General features: G+C 49.8%; 1 protein-coding gene across 3 annotated transcripts in view; it reads left to right on the forward strand.

Moving 5' to 3' along the window:
* NRXN2 (neurexin 2) overlaps positions 1-17,631 on the forward strand; it is a 302,332-nt gene that overhangs the window by 112,714 nt on the left and 171,987 nt on the right. For 2 of the 3 annotated variants that reach the window (XM_075005503.1, XM_075005504.1), the window contains 6 exons: positions 2,770-3,153; positions 4,071-4,274; positions 9,067-9,093; positions 15,861-15,980; positions 16,366-16,747; positions 17,175-17,365. In XM_075005503.1, coding sequence (XP_074861604.1) covers positions 2,770-3,153; positions 4,071-4,274; positions 9,067-9,093; positions 15,861-15,980; positions 16,366-16,747; positions 17,175-17,365 — 1,308 coding nt within the window. Of the gene's footprint in view, positions 1-2,769; positions 3,154-4,070; positions 4,275-9,066; positions 9,094-15,860; positions 15,981-16,362; positions 16,748-17,174; positions 17,366-17,631 lie in introns of all 3 variants that reach the window. The other variant, XM_075005502.1, reaches the window with a different exon arrangement.

Here is a 17,631-nt window from a genome sequence, read left to right on the forward strand (position 1 = left end):
CTTCTTAGGGTGTGTCAGGCAGATTCCAAAGCAGGCTGAAGACAAAGACCTGATAGATGCCCATTGCCTAAGCAGACTTTCCCATAGGATGGGAAACCTTTCTTTTACAAGCCCCACTTCCCATGGAGAAACACTGGATCAAAATGGCTTTCAGTACCAGGTGGTGTGGTCACATGTCTTTCTAGCACCAACTGCCTTGTTGACTTACAGAACAAACAATGCTGTTTACAAGATGTTAAAATAGAGGTAACATCTTTGAACTTTCAAAAAAGAGGACACCCCTGAGAGGGAGTTTACTTGTATCCGTATTTACCAACTCAAGTTATATTAATGTTTTATGGTATATACAGCCCTCTTTTTTGAAAGTTCAAATATGGTAACCCTAAGATGGTCATCCAGTCATCACAGTCTGCAGGGTGGGGTGGGAGGGCACCATTAATGGCCCTCATTAGCACATTTAAAACGATAAATGGCAATACACTCCATTTTTCTAATGTCACGTACAAGAATGATACATGAACGAAAATAGAATAAGCAGATCTAGTAGATCATAACGTTGAAAGTGATAGCTTACATGAGGTAATTTGGTCAAAGCATCTCTTGAGTTATGCATATGGTGGCATGGTGCCCTTGGGTCTTCTAGGGTCCCCCACCTCTCCCAGTCTGAGCCAGCTGGTCAGTCCTTTCCCCCCTTTGCCACAGTCAGTGCTTCAGTCTTGCTGGGCGAGGGGAGCCCAGGCACTTTCCCATTGTGCTATTCTTTTTCCCCTCTGCTGTCTTTTTGTAAATGTTGCTCTCTCTTCTTATCTGTCTTGTCTCCTCTTTTTGCCACTTCTTCCACTTCCCTACCTTGTTCACCTCCTCTCTGACTCTCTCCCCACTCTCCTGGCTGAGACTGGTTTTTAAGCCCTGCCAGCACACCGGTAGTGAGATCAGCTGGCTTTCATTGACCACCTGCCATCACTCCGTGTTGCCTCCTCCTGGGAGCTTAACTAGCCCTCTCTTCTTCCTCTAGCCCAGACTGCATCCCGAGCTACCTTTCACCTTTCCAGAAGTGGTCTGCTGACCTGACCCTGTTACAATATTTATATTCATAAGCCAGTTTTCATAAAGCATGGGGAGGGGTCCATCACACCTCCATCATTTGTTCCATCTTGATTCAAAAGAAAGACCCAGCCCACAGTTTCTCTCCTGGGAAACCGGATCTTCTCTGGTTACCAGTGTTACCTCTTTTTGACCTGAAAGGTTAATTAAAAATTCAGTGCACTCCTAGTTGTTCCAGATCGTAGGAGAAACTGTTGTTGGAGTCAGGTATCTGTGATGCAGTCCTGTTCGTTCTCAAGGTATGTGCAACGTCCTGTTTCTGTGAGAAAGGCAGGAATCCAAGAAGAGACATTTTATTTGCTTGCAGCTCCAAGCTAGTTTCTAGCCAGCATTTGGCACAAAAGCTCTGTATCTTGACGTCTTCTCAGGTCCTATGCAGAGTGCTTCTGTGGCCTTGTCTGGTGCCTTCACTCTACTCCGCTGTTTTTTCTACCTCACTCTTGCTGACACATACCTCCACAAAAGCTACATCCCGTGAAACCCCTTCACCTAAGCATGATTTGCATTTGTTTTGGGTTTGCCTGTTTTTGGGATCAAGACCACGTGTTGCAGCTGCTTTTTCCTTAGGGTACATCTCACCCAGTCAGGATCAATCTTCTGAGGTTGGATTTCACGCCGCTAGTAGGGACGCATGACATCAAATGATCAGGGGTTGACAGCTTGACCCACTGTACTCTTCAATCTTGCCAGGAGTAAGGAAGGTTGATGGGAGAGTTTCTCTCATTGACCTGCCTCAGTGAGGAGAGCCAGGTAAGTCGATCACGGATAAGTTGGTTCCAGCTATGCAATTGCCCTAGCTGGAGCTGTGTACCTGTGATCAACTTTAAGATCTTGTGTGGACTGGCCTTACAGTTTAAAGTCAGAAGGGACCTTTAGAACAATCAGTATGATCTCTTGATGGCTATTAAATTCCATACAAATACTCCTCTGTTGAGTCCAGTGACCTCAATTAAACTAAAGCATTTCAGTCTTCAGGATAGTAATCTGTTGTGAGCCCTAGCTCCAGGGCAGAGAACAGGAGAAACCAAAGGGCTACCAATGCCAGAAGTCACAGCAATGTTAGGGAATTGATTAGATGAGACTCCCATGTGATCTCAGCAAGTGACCCATGACCCAAGCTGTAGAGGAGGATGAAACCCTCCAAAGTTCCTGTAAGTCAGACCTAGGGGAAATTCCTTCTTGACTACGCATCTGGTGATCTGTTAGTCCTTGAGCATGTCAGCAAGACTCACCAGCCAGGCAAATATAACAGAGGATTGTCTGCACCACTTGAGAACAGATGCTTCAGAGGAAGATAGAGAAAAAGCCACACATTACAACTATGTCAGGGAAAAAAGTCTCTCCTTCACCTTTTCAGACAACCAGCTGAAGCATGAGATTAGGTGCTAGTCATTCTCTTCGTACATGCATAAGATACATAATACCTCATGCCTGCTGCCATGAAGAGGCCTGCTGGCTTCTTACAGTTAGCTTAAATCAAAGACGGCAGCAACACTCAACCCAGAACAACAGACTTTTACCTGGCTCCTGTTAGTACTCTGTGTGTGTGTGTGTGTGTGCGCGCGCGCGCACAGCTCCTCCTCCTGACACCTGGGCCTTGTCGGGGTGGTGCTTGTTTCCCATGCCTCCCAGTAATGGCCTGTGTTTCCTGGCTCCCCACCTCAGGCTCTATCTCAGTGAATAGCCGCAGCATACCATTCCTGGCTAGTGGGGAGAGCGAGATCCTGGACCTGGACAGTGAGATGTACTTGGGGGGCCTGCCCGAGAACCGGCTGGACTTGATCCTACCCCCTGAGGTGTGGACTGCCTTCCTCAACTATGGTTACGTGGGCTGTGTGCGGGACCTCTTCATTGACGGCAAGAGCCGGGATGTGCGGCGCCTGGCAGAGGTACAGAGTGTGCCTGGTGTCTCCAGCTTCTGCTCTCGGGAGACCCTCAAACAGTGCAGCAGTGCACCCTGCCGCAATGGGGGGGTCTGCCGTGAGGGCTGGAACCGCTTCATCTGTGACTGCCTCGGCACTGGCTACCTGGGCAGAGTGTGCGAGAGAGGTAAGGGGTCATGTGGCACTGGGCACCTGAACAAGGTGTGTGGGAGGTAGTGGTGGGAGGCATACTGGGTACTTGGATAGGGTGTGTGAGAGATGAGGGGGTTATAGGGGACACTGGGTACCTCGGTAGGGTGTGGAAGTATTGAGGGACATGAAAGAGGTGAGGGAGCAATCCAGGAAGGTACCTGCCCCAGTCACAGGTGGGATCTCTGTGTGATGGTCTGTCACAAGCAGCATGGTGCCGCAGACTCTGAGTGAAGACAGATGGACGCTGGCATCAGGGCAACATTGGTGAAAAGCTGATTTCTTGATCAACTAGCAGCTGTGACATATCAAGGGGAAAAAGAGTTTGGGTCAAAGAGAAATGAAACATTCTCAAAATTTTCAACCAGTCTAAAAATTGCCAATAAGACTGTCTGGGGGTGAACTTAATGTGCTGTTTTTAGGCATCTTTACAAGGCTAAAAAAGCAGGACAAGGAATGTGGGGGGTGCCTCTAAGTTTTGTGAATGGTGCCAAGGTCCCCCTATGAGCCCATCACCTACTTTTTGTCTTTGAAACTATTTTGTGAATTATTTTTAAATCTGAAAAGAGATGAGAGTTGATTGAACTTGTGTTTGGGGTAAAATACTTTATAAACCACAAACCTTGTCCCGGCTCTAATCAGGACTCCTGGTTTCCATGCCTGGCTGTGGGAGGGCCATGGTGTCTCATAATTAGAGAAGGGAGGCTCCTGAGTTCTGCGTGGGAGGGCTGTCGGGGGTTGGGATTGGAAGAAGGGGCTCTGTGGGTATTGCGGTGTAAGACAGAACCTAATGCATCTTCTCTCTCTCTCCAACCCCCACACCCCATTCCTGTTTTTTTCCCCACCCCTGTTGCCTCATCTCAATCCCCCTTCCCCCTCTGCCCCACCCCTCAGAGGCCACAGTGCTGAGTTATGATGGCAGCATGTACATGAAGATAATGCTGCCAGGGGTGATGCACACAGAGGCCGAAGACGTGTCCTTGCGGTTCATGTCCCAGAGGGCCTATGGCTTCATGCTGGCCACTACTTCCAAGGAGTCAGCTGACACCCTGCGCCTCGAGCTTGACGGCGGGCAGATGAAGCTCACTGTCAACCTAGGTAATCACTCAACCACCTGGGAATGCCCTGGTGCTCAGGGGGCTAACCAGCTCCCTGGGAGTCATCCTCCAAGCAGAGGGCTCCCATCCTCCCTTTGGCAATTGGTTCCAGGTGTCCCCTGAGAGGAGTTGACCCTCCCACCCGGGTTGCTTCTGTACTGAGGGGTCAGCCCCCTACTTTGGAGACCTCCTGCGCCCATCTGGTCTTCAGAAAGACACTCCCTTTTCCAGGGAGATTGACCTTCTTGCTCAGCTTGGCCTTGCTGGTAGCAGAGGGAGTTTCTCTGTTTAGTCTGGGATCCGCTTTCTCTGCTGTGCCTGGCCAATTGTGCAAGAGGGGCTCTTCAACTCACTGGCATGCCATTGGCTGGCTGGAGTTGGTGGGCCTGGAGGGGAAGAGCTCCCCACCTTTCTAAAGGCCTGGCAGGGTTCAGAGTGATTTCTAGCTCACTGTTTTTAACCCTTCATTGACGCAGACTCTGCCAGCCTAGCAAGCAGCAGCCGGGACCAAACCCCTCCTCTAACCCTTACCCAATCCTCTCATTCCCACGGTTCCCCCAAGCTCTGCCCGTCCCCAGTCCCCCAAGCCGCCTCCCCACAACCTTCACTACATCCCCAAACCCCCACCTCCCATAGACCCACAGCCCCTCTCCCAATTAAACTGACATCACTCCCATATATTCCACACGTCAGTGCATCTCCCTGCAGACATTCTGCCCTCCAAAACCCCAAAGTGCTCCTTCCCTCTGCCCCACCTGCCCTTATCCTCCCAACCCCCTCCAAGAGATTACCTCCCTTCCCCCCATATCCTTTTTCTCCTTTGGGGTTACTCCACTTCTCTCCATTCATGGAGTTACTTCCTTGCTTCTTTTCCCTCCCCTCATTTCCCATCCCCATAGGTTCCCCCGTTGGCTCTTTGGTCCCGTGCCTGTTTGCGCCCCACTGTTCTGTTGCGGTTGACGACGTGCGTCAGACCCAGCTGTGCAGCCTGTGGGAATGGAGCCCCCTTTCTTTCCTTCCCAGCGAGCCCAGAACCTCTTGTGCACTGCAGAGATCAGGAAATGGCAAGAACTGCCTGCCTCCAGCCTTCTAATTAATGGCGGGCAGATCTGGGATGGGCCACTGTACCCCCAACATTCCCTTAACCTCTTCCCTTTTGACTGTTCTGGAGAATGGGGTACCTCTATAGTGCGATGCTGATGCCCTCCATATGGACCCAAAGGGTGACCCTGTGCTGTGCAGCACCCTCAGCTTCTCTTAATGCCCTTCCATCAGATTTGGATGCAGATATGGTGTTGTCAGCATCCCAAAATCTCAGTCCTATATCCCCATATCTCCCTCTCGTGGGATGCAATTGATACCCTAGAATCACAGCGGTCTTCTCTATGTCCCTTTAATTCATTCCCCCAATTCCAGAGGAGCTGTAAAATAAGGTCTTTCGGGTAATGTGGAGGATTTCATAATGTGCATGCCTCCATGAAGAATAGTATCTTGGGGAGCCAGAGTGGGGGACTGGGGTACCAGAAAGTTGGGGATAAGAGCCCACCCTGAACTGCATTTGCTAAGTAATACCCCAAATTCCACCACCCCCATAGTGTCCTCTGCACTCTCACTCTTTCCAGCACCCCAGGTTCTTCAATTCTGTCCCTGCCCCCCACCCCCTGAATGCATTGGTGCTGGGTCTAATGTTCCCTGATCTCTGCAAGATTCCAGGGCTGCCCAGGGTAGATGGATGTGATAGCAAGTGGGGCAACCCAAGCTTGGCCCTCTAATCCATGCTGGGTGCAGGGGGGCCCTGGCTGGGGGAATAAAGGGGAGAGGAGGTGCCCCCCATACATCTTAACATGGGGCTGCACAGCAGGGGTTAACCCCCCCTTGTTCTCATCCTCTTTTTGGCACTGTTTGGGGGTGCCAGGGTGGGGGAGGAAAAAGAGGGGGTCCAATCTCCACATTGCCTGCTGCACGGCTGGTGTTTACAAGGTGGCCATTTGTCAGAGGGGTGGGGATTATCCCAACAAAATGGGGGAGGAGAATGAGCCTCATGAGGTGGGGAAATTGGGTGTGAATACCCTTAAAGGTTATAAGCCTTCCCCATCCCCACAATAAAGAGAATAATCAGCCTACCCAATGTCTGTCCTAGGTCTGGCCAATTCACTTTCTAAGCTGGTTCCATCTTAACCCACTTTCTAAAGCAGCTCTGGGCCAATCCACTGTTGAAGCCAGTTCATGCTAACATGGTTTAAATGTGTCAGCCGAGTCCTTGTAGATGGGACTCAGACTGTGCTGAGAAATTGAGTCCTAACCCAGGTCCTGGCTCAGTTTCCCAATCCCAGCTGGCCCTACCTTGAGTCAGGAGTGTAAAGAAACATCCAAAACCAGTTAGTCAACTGGGATCTTTCCGTGTTCCTATTTCTGGTCAACTTCCTCATCCCACTGCACATTGACCCCATCAGTCCCAGTCCAACAGTGCAAATCTGCTTCCTAGACTGGTTTAGGCCAGATTGTTTTATAAATCAGCTCATGACAGTCCCTTAAGCAAATAAATTCCGGCCTATTCACCCCCCAAACTTGCAAATTTGTGTGTGGATACTCTTATTTCAGTTCTGCTTAGTCCCTTTTGTTTTAGAGCATCCATACAGGGGTTTGGAACCAGCTTAGCCAAACCAGTGTAAAATCAAGCCTCAAAGCAGGGTAACTGTCTCTGTTGCACACAGTGTTTTGTCCTAGTGCAAATGTATCAGTTACAGATGTGGCTTTTACTGATATAATTGTCCAGGGACACCATCGAGTGGAGATACAGTTATACCAGGATAAAGATGCCTTAGGACCTGTCCACATAGGGAAATTTCACAGCATGGCTACAATGGTATGACACGGTGCAGTCACAGAAGGTGCTCCCTGGTATGCTGATCATACCACTGTCACCCACTTTTGTTCTCTGGGGCTCCCCACCACCCAGTCCTGTTGGGCCAGATTCTCTCATCTCCCCCAGCCAAGGCACAGAGTTGGGGTTACAGCCCTCTCCACACAGAGTAATGCAGACACTGATTTACCTCAGCTGTGGGTGGATGCAGTTCTAGGGCACAGCACCTGGGGAAATCAGCCTCCAAAAGAGATCAAACCACCAAATAAATCTCTCTCTTTGTACAAAAATTTGCACCAGTAGGGCTCACTAGGTAAGCCCCCTTTATCAGTGAAAAGGAGATATGCACAGTGGTAGCCCTCCCCACAGAGTTACTTATATTGGGTTTGATTGTAAACACAAGAGTTTTAGTAAGCAAAAGTAATAGGATTTAAGTGGTTAGAAGTAGAAACAGACAGATCAAAGTGAGTTACCAAATTAAAATAAAACACATGGCTAGTTCTAATCCACTGAAAGTTTAGTTACATGTGAGTTCTTACCCTAAACAGCTGTTCTTATATCTGGTGAAAGCTTTAAGTGAGAAATGATTTTATCCTGACCTGGGTCTCCAGTTCACTCAGAAGTTCTCTCTTTCTCTTTAGGATGTGTGCGGCAGGTTCCAAAGTAAGATGAAGACAAAGATGGAGGAACCCTTGGTGGTCCTCTTTTTACCTTTCCTCTGTGGAGGGAATGTCATTGTTCTCTTTGTGAAAAAGTACACTCCAAGATGGAGATGGTCACAAGAGTAAATCACCTGTCCATTTATGATTCAGCCATGTTTCAGGTTGCAGATATTGCCTACGTGCTGGTTTGAACCTTTATGGCAAAGTTCCTTAGATGTGTATTGGCATCCATTAGGCCCTTTGTCATTCAAATACTGATATTCACCTGACAATGACCCTCTCACATTAGAGTAGCCACACCTCTTGTGCAGGTCTTCATGGAAGTCAACGTTTGGAATACAAATATGTAAACAATACTCATAATTTCAATACAAAAATAATACATATATAAAAATAGGATATGCAGATGCAGCAGATTATGACATTAAAATGATAAGCTACAAAGGGAGCTTGGTCCAAAGCATCTCTGAGTTATTCATATTTATGAAAAATGGGTTTTGAATATAAAGCATGTGGGGTGTCACACATGGAATGTTTATTAATTTTAATAATTAACTCCCTGTGTGGACACTGTTGTGGTATAAAAGTGATTTTATTCTAGGATAATTATTCCCCTTGCCAAGCCCTGCCAGGGAATTTTCCCATGTGGACAAGCTCTCACATCAGAAAAGCATATTCCCTTCCCCTAGGAATAGCTATGGACTTTTATACTGGTACAACCATATCCACATTAAGCAGCATTGTCCTGCTTTAGATTGGGGAAGCTAAAGCAGGCCAGCTTGTGTGCGCAGCCAAGACCGGAGCTTGGAAGCTCGCTAGGGTCAGGGACTGGCTTTTTGTTCAGTGTCTGTCCAGCACCTGGCACAATGGAGCCCCAGTGCGTCATCATTAGAATGACTATTTATCACTTGCATTGCAGGAATGCCTATGACCCTCCATCTTGTTTGCACCATGTACTGTGCAGACACCGTCCAGTCCTCATACGCAACAAGAAATGACACAGCCAAACCACTGGCCAGGAAGGTAGTTTTGGGGCTGTATATGGGATACCTTTAAGGGATCAGTTCCTACCAAATTTGGGGTCCCCTTTCTCAATGTGAGAGGTTTCTGTTCCCCCAGGCACCAAATGGCCACCTTGACCCACGTCTGTCCCCGGATGGTGGGCTGTGAATTGAATGGTTGTTTGCAGAAGTAACTTTGAAGGATGTAAAACTGTTTGCGTTCTCTTCTCTCTCCCCCTACTCCCATCACCCTGGCCCCCGTCTCAGACTGTGTCAGGATAGGCTGTAACCCCAGTAAGTCACTTCTTTACCTTCGGGGTTTTTATTTCATGTTCTCTCTCTTCTGCTAGTTAAATGAACTTGGTGAATGGAAAGGTGACAAGCACTATATGGTAGATGATTTGCTATGGCGCTGCACAGAAGAGGATTTGGTAGAGGAGCTGGGATTCTTGGGTTCTGTTCCTGGCTCTGGGGGGGCAATGGTATTTAGCACAGATGGGCTGGGAGGTAGATCTGGGTACTTCTTTCAGCTCAGTGAAGACATCTGTTACAGGTGTTAGTGCAGAAGGGCTGGGTCAGGACTTCCGAGTTTTATACTGGCTCAGAGAGAGAAGTGAGGTCTGGGTGATTAGAGCAGGGGACTGGGGGTGGGGACTATTAAGTTCTATCTCCATTGCTGCTCATTTTAGCGTGCCACCTTAAAATGAGTCACTTCACTGCTTCTTGCCTCAGTTTCCCCTTGCCTCACACTGGCGGCACCTGTTGTGTAGGTGCATGCCCAAGTTTTATATCTCTAATGTGTTTATGATACTTACAGATTCTCATACAGGATGGGAGCATTGACTAGGAACTGCCCCACACCCCATCCCCACCAGGGCCTGAAACATCCTAAGAAGACAGGACCTGCCATTTCCCCCTCCCATGGCATGGTCGTTGGCACACTAGCAACATGCTGCCCTCCTCCCTGCAGCCTGTGCGCAGCACTGCTCCCGCAGGCAGAATTTGGAAACACACTGTGGGGTATCATAAAACCCCCCCTACTACAAGCAACTGAGTGGGTTTCTCTGGTTCATGGTTCATGGTTCTCGCCTTGCCAGGCATGGAGCTGCTGAGCAGATCTGGGGATAGGGGTGAATTAAATATACCTGTTTCCCCATAGGCAATTTGCAGGTTCCTGGTAGTATGTGACTGGCACATTGATGTGGAATGATAGATGCAAGGCAGCATAGCACCTTGGTTCTTCTTTCTCTGCACACTAGATGCATGATCAACACATGATGACATAGACTCAGCTAGGCACAACACTACTCAGTCACACCACAGTCTCCCCTTGACATGCACTGTGATGGGTTTGGTCACAGAGATTCCCTTGAGACTGTCACTTGCTGTGCTGAAATACCACTGAGCCCAGCTTCCTGTCCTTTGGAGTGTCCTACCACTCTGTCCTGCTGAGCTAAACCCTCTGGTCTCCTTCAGCTTTGGCACAGAGTTGGGGTCACAACTCTATGCAGAGTAATACAGACAATGAGATCAGGTCAGCTCTGGGAAGGCTCAGTCAAAGGGACTTTCACAGCATGCGGATACACAGTCCCAGTGGGACCAAATCCCAGATAAATCCATCTTCCTCTGTACAGAGCAAGCTCATATCATGTTCACCCTCTTTATCAATGAAAGAGAGATATCCACAGCTGTTTCTCCCCTTGCCCCACGTGTCAATTATTTACATAGGGTTTATTACAAAACAAAAGTGGTTTTATTAAGTATAAAAAGTAGGACTGAAGTCATACGAAATAGCAGACAGAACAACATGGGTTACTAAACAACATAAAACGTGCCAGCTAAACCTCATACATTAAGAAACTTGTTACATGCAGTACCTAACAGTAGTTCTAATCATCTTTCTGACAGGCTGGAAAGCCTCCAAGCCTGGGCCCGATCCTTCCCCTGTGCAGTCTTAGATGTTTCCAGCATTCATCTTGGGTGGTAAGCAGGGGTACCCTGACTTCCAGCAGCTGCCCCTGTTGTTTGGCTTCCCTCCTTAATATAGATTTTGCCCAAGGCAGGAATCCTTTGTGTTCAGTTTAAACTTTTGCACACTTTTGCTGCATAAGCCCAATGTCTAATATGGATCCCAACATCAGGTGACCTAAACACATGTCCTTGTGAGGACTCTGAGCCCCTCCTGCTGGTTAGTTAATAGAAAAAACAAACCCATTGACAGATTATTGTCCTTAACCATGAGCTATCAGGTTTCTGGAATACCCTCACTGGCCCTCACTTAGCATATCCAGATTAATAAAACAGGTTTATGCTTCATATTTCTACAGGAATGATAAATGCACACAAATATCATATACACATTCAGCAGATTATATTATTATTTTCAAATGATGCCTTACAAAAATATTTTCCATAAAGCATTTTCCGGTTATGCATATTCGTAAGTATATTTCCATTAAAAATATTAAATGCACTGTCTCACACACAATCAGTTACACACAGAAATATACAAACTTTCACACTTACCACATGTAAACAAAGATTCACACAAGTACAATTGCACCAAATCACCACACCTCCAAGCAGCAGGTCTCATTCACTCAGATAAAGGGCAATAAACACAGGATAGTACAGGTGTGAGCAGACTTTTCACATTGGGCTCCACTTTCTGTCCCTGTAATTAGCAGGGCCCCTCCAACCGGTCTAATGTTATCCAAACCAACAGAAAGTTCGGTTATGTTCGTATGAAAAAAAAAATACAAACCTTTGGGCACGTGAGGAAATAAGTCAGTAGAATGTAAAAACTTTGTTAGTCAGTATATAAATGTGAATACACACATAAAACCAGTAAAATATTTCAACAATTCTAATAAGATGGATGAGCCCGAGACCCCGCCTTATGACATGTCAAGCCCCCACTCCCCAGGGGGTCTGTACTCCACTTTGCACACCCCTGGAGTAGTACATCTTACTCCTTCCAGCAGAGACCAGCGCACACACATGCATGCAGACAAACCCAGAGAGCAGAGAAACACTGATACGCATGTGTACTGGCCAGGGAACAGATCCAAATGCATGTGTGCATGCCAGCTGGGAGAACATTGTCCTGCACAGAGATTAGCAGGGGAGGTACATATTATGTATTCACGTGTGCCAGCTACGATGCGTCACACCGTTACATGCATATGCTGGTAAGAAGAGCTGCACCATTCAGCGTGTGCCAGGTGGGGTGTGTTTCACACCATTACGAGACTGTTCCAATCAGAGAAGTACACAATTACATATACATGTGCATTAGCAGGGGCGGGGAGGGCACACAGTTACAGTAACGTGCGTTGGCAGGGTGGAGGCACACAGTGATGTGTGTGCTGGCTGGAGGGCAGCTGTGGTTACACTCGCATGTGCTCAGGGCTGCACTCAAGCCCAGCAGTGACATGCAGCCCCTAGGTGTGAGGCATCTCCTGACAGCGAGGAGCACCAGCCCTTGGACTCAGGTGTGTAGATGGACCAATGGCATTTCACTGGCTAGAGAGGGGTGGGGTTCCATGGGGGGATAAGGCCCAGCTCTTGTGCATGTGGATTCCTGATGTGGTGAGAGGACAGCACATCACCCACAACTCACCGTGGTGCCAGGTAGGTGAAGAATTTACTACAAGGGCATGGAAGGGCAAGCTGAGACATAAGGACAGGAAGTGACTAGTCCCCAGGATCACAGAGCTAGAGCTGGAGAGAGGACCCAGAAGTCCTGGTTCCCACGTCTCTCATACAGTCCCTGGTTTAAATGGCTGAGTTATCCCTCCTGAGTTACCTGCTCCCCTTGGGGCTGGGAAACTCAGCTAGGATTCACCCTGACAAGAGTTTCAGTATGTTTGTGGGTTTCATCTCCAAATAAACTCCAGAAGCCATATTTGAGATGGGTGGGAGTGATGGAGAACCCTATGTCATGGGACAGAGGATTAGAGCAGAGATGTGTGGGGTGAAAGGTGAAGGAAATATGCAAGGGTGAGGTTAGTGTATGAGGAGGTGGGTGCGTGGAGATTTATGTGGTAGGGGGTGGGATTTGGGGGAAACAGGTGAGACTTGCAATATGTAGAATGGGGTTGGGGATTGGAGGGACAGAGATTTGGTGTGGAATGAAGGAATGTATTCCTCACTAGATTCCCCCACTCCAGTGTGGGGGGTGGCTGGCACCCACCACTGTAGCCCTCAGGGAGGAGAAGGAGAGGTCTTTGTACTGGGTTGGGGAAATCCATTTGGGTCCCACTCCCCAGTTGAGGTGAGGAGGGGATTCTTTTGCTCTGGAGACCTGTGGGAAGCCAGGAACCCTTGAACACCCCCCCACAGACACTGTATCAGTCCTGATTTGTGCAGTACTAACCCAACCAGCAAAGGAGTGCCTCCCTTGCTGGATGAGGAGCTACAGTGACTGGGTTTCCCCACCAGGTGGCAGAACCCACCTAGGCAAGCTTGGATCAGCTGAGCCACTTGGAGTAGGGATGTATGTATGTGTGGGAGGTGGTCAACCCATTAACCCAGTGGCTCATGCACCATGCCCAGAGCTTGCATGAGTGTGTGCAAAGGAATATTTCCCCTTGTCCTCCACCAACCCGCTTTTACCGCAAACAGCAGAGCTGTTTGTCCCAAAGGAAATGAATACACTAGGCCCTCCTGCACTTCAGAGGATAAATGGTAACATCAGTCATACTTGATGTAAACCTGGGCTGATTAGACCCCCCATGCAATTAATGTAGGTCCATCTGCAATACAAATATATAATAATTAGCCTGTCTCTCCACTCACCTGGGGGTGTCAACCCCCTGGGCAATTAATAAGATGCAAAATAATAATGAACCGCTTCCTTAGAGAATTTGATTGTTAGAACCATGTAATTAAGATGTCCTACTCCAGTACAAATAGCTGCTGTTTATTTAGCCCCTCCCCTTCCTCGGGACTGAGAGTTTATTTGAGTTGCTGCAATTAATACAATAGGCCAAGATTGCACAACTGGTGGCCATCAGGCTTCATCTGGCTGCCAACCAGGGGGCTGCTCCCTGGCACCAACTGGAGGAAGGGCCAAAGTTCCCTGTTAAAGTAGGCTAACTCTGGATGGCCAATGCCCAGGGTTTACTGACGGGGTAAGGGCACAGGTTCTTCAGCCTTCCCACAGGTCATGGAGTGGATCAGTGGCATGGAGGCGTATGTGAGGTGTCAGTGCAGGACTCGCTGCTCTGCCATACGTTCTCCCAGCAGCAGGGGCCATTTCTTGAATCCTGCCAGCCCACTAGAGGGCTTTTAGGGCTGTTGGGGCCCTCTGCTACCTTGAAGTTGCTCATTCCTGTTTTAGGCCCAAAGTAGCAATAAGATAATCAATTAGCCCCTCCCAATATATACCTGGATTATCAGGCCCCATGCAATTAATAATATGCAAAATACTAATGAATCTTTCCATCATAGACCTGGGGTTCATGGAGCCTTGCAATTAATATCAGTTCTACTACCCAATTATGAGCCTTTTTCTTCTCTAATATACCTGGGATTGATGTCTCATTTAATTGATATGCCAAGTGATTAATTATCCACTACCACTTGCAATTATTATGATTATTAAATTAGGCCCTCCCCAAATAATTAATGACTCATTCTCCCACAGACCTGGGGATGGTTAGAAAGTGTGCAAATAATACAGGCCCTGCTGCAGTACAAATTAATCCTTCCTGTCACCACCATCACCTGGATCTGTTAGACTCCCCTGCAGTTATTAATAGACATGATAAAAATTTTTAATTAGTTGCAGCCTACCATGCAGCAACTTGGCACGAGCCTCTGCATGCAATGAATTACTTGCCTTATGGTAATGATTCATTAGCCACTTACAAGCTCTGGGTCCCTCCTCTAGAGTGCTTTAAAGACACACACAGCCTGCCCTCTAGTGACTGATTTGGAAGGAGGGTGATCTTTTAGCAGCTGGATGTTTGTTGGGTCACGTACACCACCAGCTAGGGGTGACTGAGAAGGTGAGCTGGTAAGTGTAGCAGGGATGGTTGGGAAGGATTAGCTATGGGTATTACATTTTTCCTGATCTATGAGTTGAGGGCCCCCTGCCTCTGACCTGGAAGTTCCCTAGAGGTGCAGGGGTGAATTTCAGGATGATCTGTCATTCCTTCACTTGTTCTCTGGGGCTGATTTTCTTGCTCGCCAGCAGGTGGTGATACAAACACACACATGTTCTTCAGGAGCAACATTCAGTGCAATGTTATGTGTCCTGGGCCCCAGGTGGTGTACACACCTGAGAGAGTGATTAGGAAGGTGGGGTACTGAGCAGAGAAGTGTAGGTGTGCTCTGGTCTGTATGTGCAATTGCACCCAGCAGGATTTTCCAGTGGGGGTGTAAGTGTGTACCAAGAGGTGTATGTGTGTGCAGTTATACCCTGCATCAGGTTGTAGGGGAGTATAGGTGTGCTCAGGGCTGGGTACTCTCTTCAGAAGTGTGAAGCTGGAGCCTGTAAGGTTTTGGCCTCAATTTCCTGGGGGGCTTTTTCCCATCCCTGAATTGGTGTTGTCCCCCTCTCCCCAAGCAGCTGTTACAGCCTCCCCAGGGGTGGGCACCATCCCAGTGTAGCAACTGCAGAGCAGGAGTGCAGTGCTGTGTGGAGTGGGGAGGAGGGGATGGAGAGAACTGATGATCCACCCCATCCTCCTTTGCGTGCTCTGTGCCACCACGGTGTGTATGGGCTGTATGGGTTGCCAGGGCGTGGGGTGCACCTTGGGGTCTGCACAGCCCCATTGTGTTGCTAGCTGGGGCAGTCTGGTAGGGGGTATCCGCATATGCGTGGTGTGCATCTAGGAGTGGGGAGGGCATTCTACCTAAGCTGGTATGGGAGGAGGGTTGGTGGAGGGAGTAAGGAGGGTGCTGTTAGCTTGGTGAGTATTGGGGGTTGTGCATTCAGGGTGTATCCAGGTAGGGTGGGACTGGCACCTGGGGGCTGTCTAGGCCTTGTTGCCATTTCTCCTCACCTTACTAGGGCACTAACCTCCCCATCCTGCCCCCTTTCCCCCATTCAGGTAAAGGCCCTGAGACCCTCTTTGCTGGCCATAAACTCAATGACAATGAGTGGCACACCGTGCGGGTTGTGCGCCGGGGGAAGAGCCTGCAGCTCTCTGTGGATAATGTCACTGTGGAAGGTACGTGAGGACTCCAGGCCTGGGACAGCAGGGGACTACCAGTCAGGATTGAAGGGCACTGGCAGAGCTGGGGTAGGAAGAGCAGGGCTAGGATGGCAGGAAACAGGGAGCCAGGAGTGAAGGATACAGGCAGGGCTGGGGTGAGGGGAGCCCTGGGCTGGGGTAGGAGAGAGCTGAGGGGCATTGGCGGGTGTGGGGTGAGGATAGCAGCGGGTGGTGGGCCAGGACTGAGGAACACCAACAGGGCTGGGTTGTGGAGAGCCCAGGCTGGGATAGCAGGAAGCTGAGGGGCATGGGCAGGTTTGCGGTGGGGTGGGGGGAGTGCACAGGGCTGGAGTCTGCCCCTGGTGTGTAATGGTACCCTGCCCCCTCCTGCTCCAAGCAGGGCAGATGGCTGGTGCACACACCCGCCTGGAGTTCCACAACATCGAGACAGGCATCATGACAGAGCGCCGCTTCATCTCGGTGGTGCCCTCCAACTTCATTGGGCACCTGAGCAGCCTGGTCTTCAATGGGATGCCCTACATGGACCTGTGCAAGAACGGTGACATCAGCTACTGTGAGCTCAATGCCCGCTTCGGCCTGCGCAGCATCATAGCTGATCCCGTCACCTTCAAGAGTCGCTCCAGCTACCTGGCGCTGGCCACGCTGCAGGCCTACGCCTCCATGCACCTCTTCTTCCAGTTCAAGACCACGGCCACCGATGGCCTCATCCTCTTCAACAGCGGCAATGGCAACGACTTCATCGTGGTGGAGCTTGTCAAGGGGTGAGACGCAGCCCCTCCCCCAGGCAGGCCTAGGCCCACTCTCCTCGCCCTGCCCCAGGGTGTGGGCCTCGTGCCCAGCCCTCTGATCCATGTCCTACGCCCTCTGGGCCCCAGGTGCGGTAGTTTCCCCACTGGAACATCTGCCATGCCCTGCCCTCCCCATTGGGATCTTCTCTCCAGCCTTACTGCTCTGCCTCCTGACTCATGGGAGCCCTCCTCCCGCCACTCCCACTGCCCCCAGCTCTGCCTCGAGTGCTGCCCAGAGGGCGCTCTGCCTCATGCAGGGGCGTACATCTCCTGCCCGTTGTCCTGCCTCTGGGCGCACACCCCTCCCACAGCCCTGTCAGCCCCTGGGCCCACCCGCTTCACCACTCGCAGCTGCTCAGCCGCATCTTCCCTGCTCATGTGCCACTGCCCCTGTACACAGGTACATCCACTACGTCTTCGACCTGGGCAACGGGCCGTCGCTGATGAAGGGGAACTCAGACAAGCCGGTGAATGACAACCAGTGGCACAATGTGATTGTCTCACGGGACACCAGCAATGTTCACACGCTCAAGATTGACTCCCGCACCGTCACCCAGCACTCCAATGGCGCCCGCAACCTGGACCTCAAGGGTGAGCTGTGCTGGGCAGGGCACTGGGGGCTTGCTTCCCTAACAGGCAGTGCTGGCCCCTGTGTGGTGCTAAGGAGCTGCCATCCCGTAGGCTGTGGAAGGGTTGGTATGGGGGCTGTGTTGCGGGGTGTAGTGAGGAGTCAGTGGGGGAAGCTGTATCTTCAATGGGATTGTTCTCCCAAATCTCCCCAGCAGTGGCTGTTGAGTTTGGAATTCCACCTCGCATCCCACGCAGAAGTGGCTGCAACTCAACTCTGAGTTGGGAAG

Source organism: Carettochelys insculpta, chromosome 11, assembly GCF_033958435.1.
Source record: "Carettochelys insculpta isolate YL-2023 chromosome 11, ASM3395843v1, whole genome shotgun sequence".
Taxonomy (NCBI): domain Eukaryota; kingdom Metazoa; phylum Chordata; order Testudines; family Carettochelyidae; genus Carettochelys; species Carettochelys insculpta.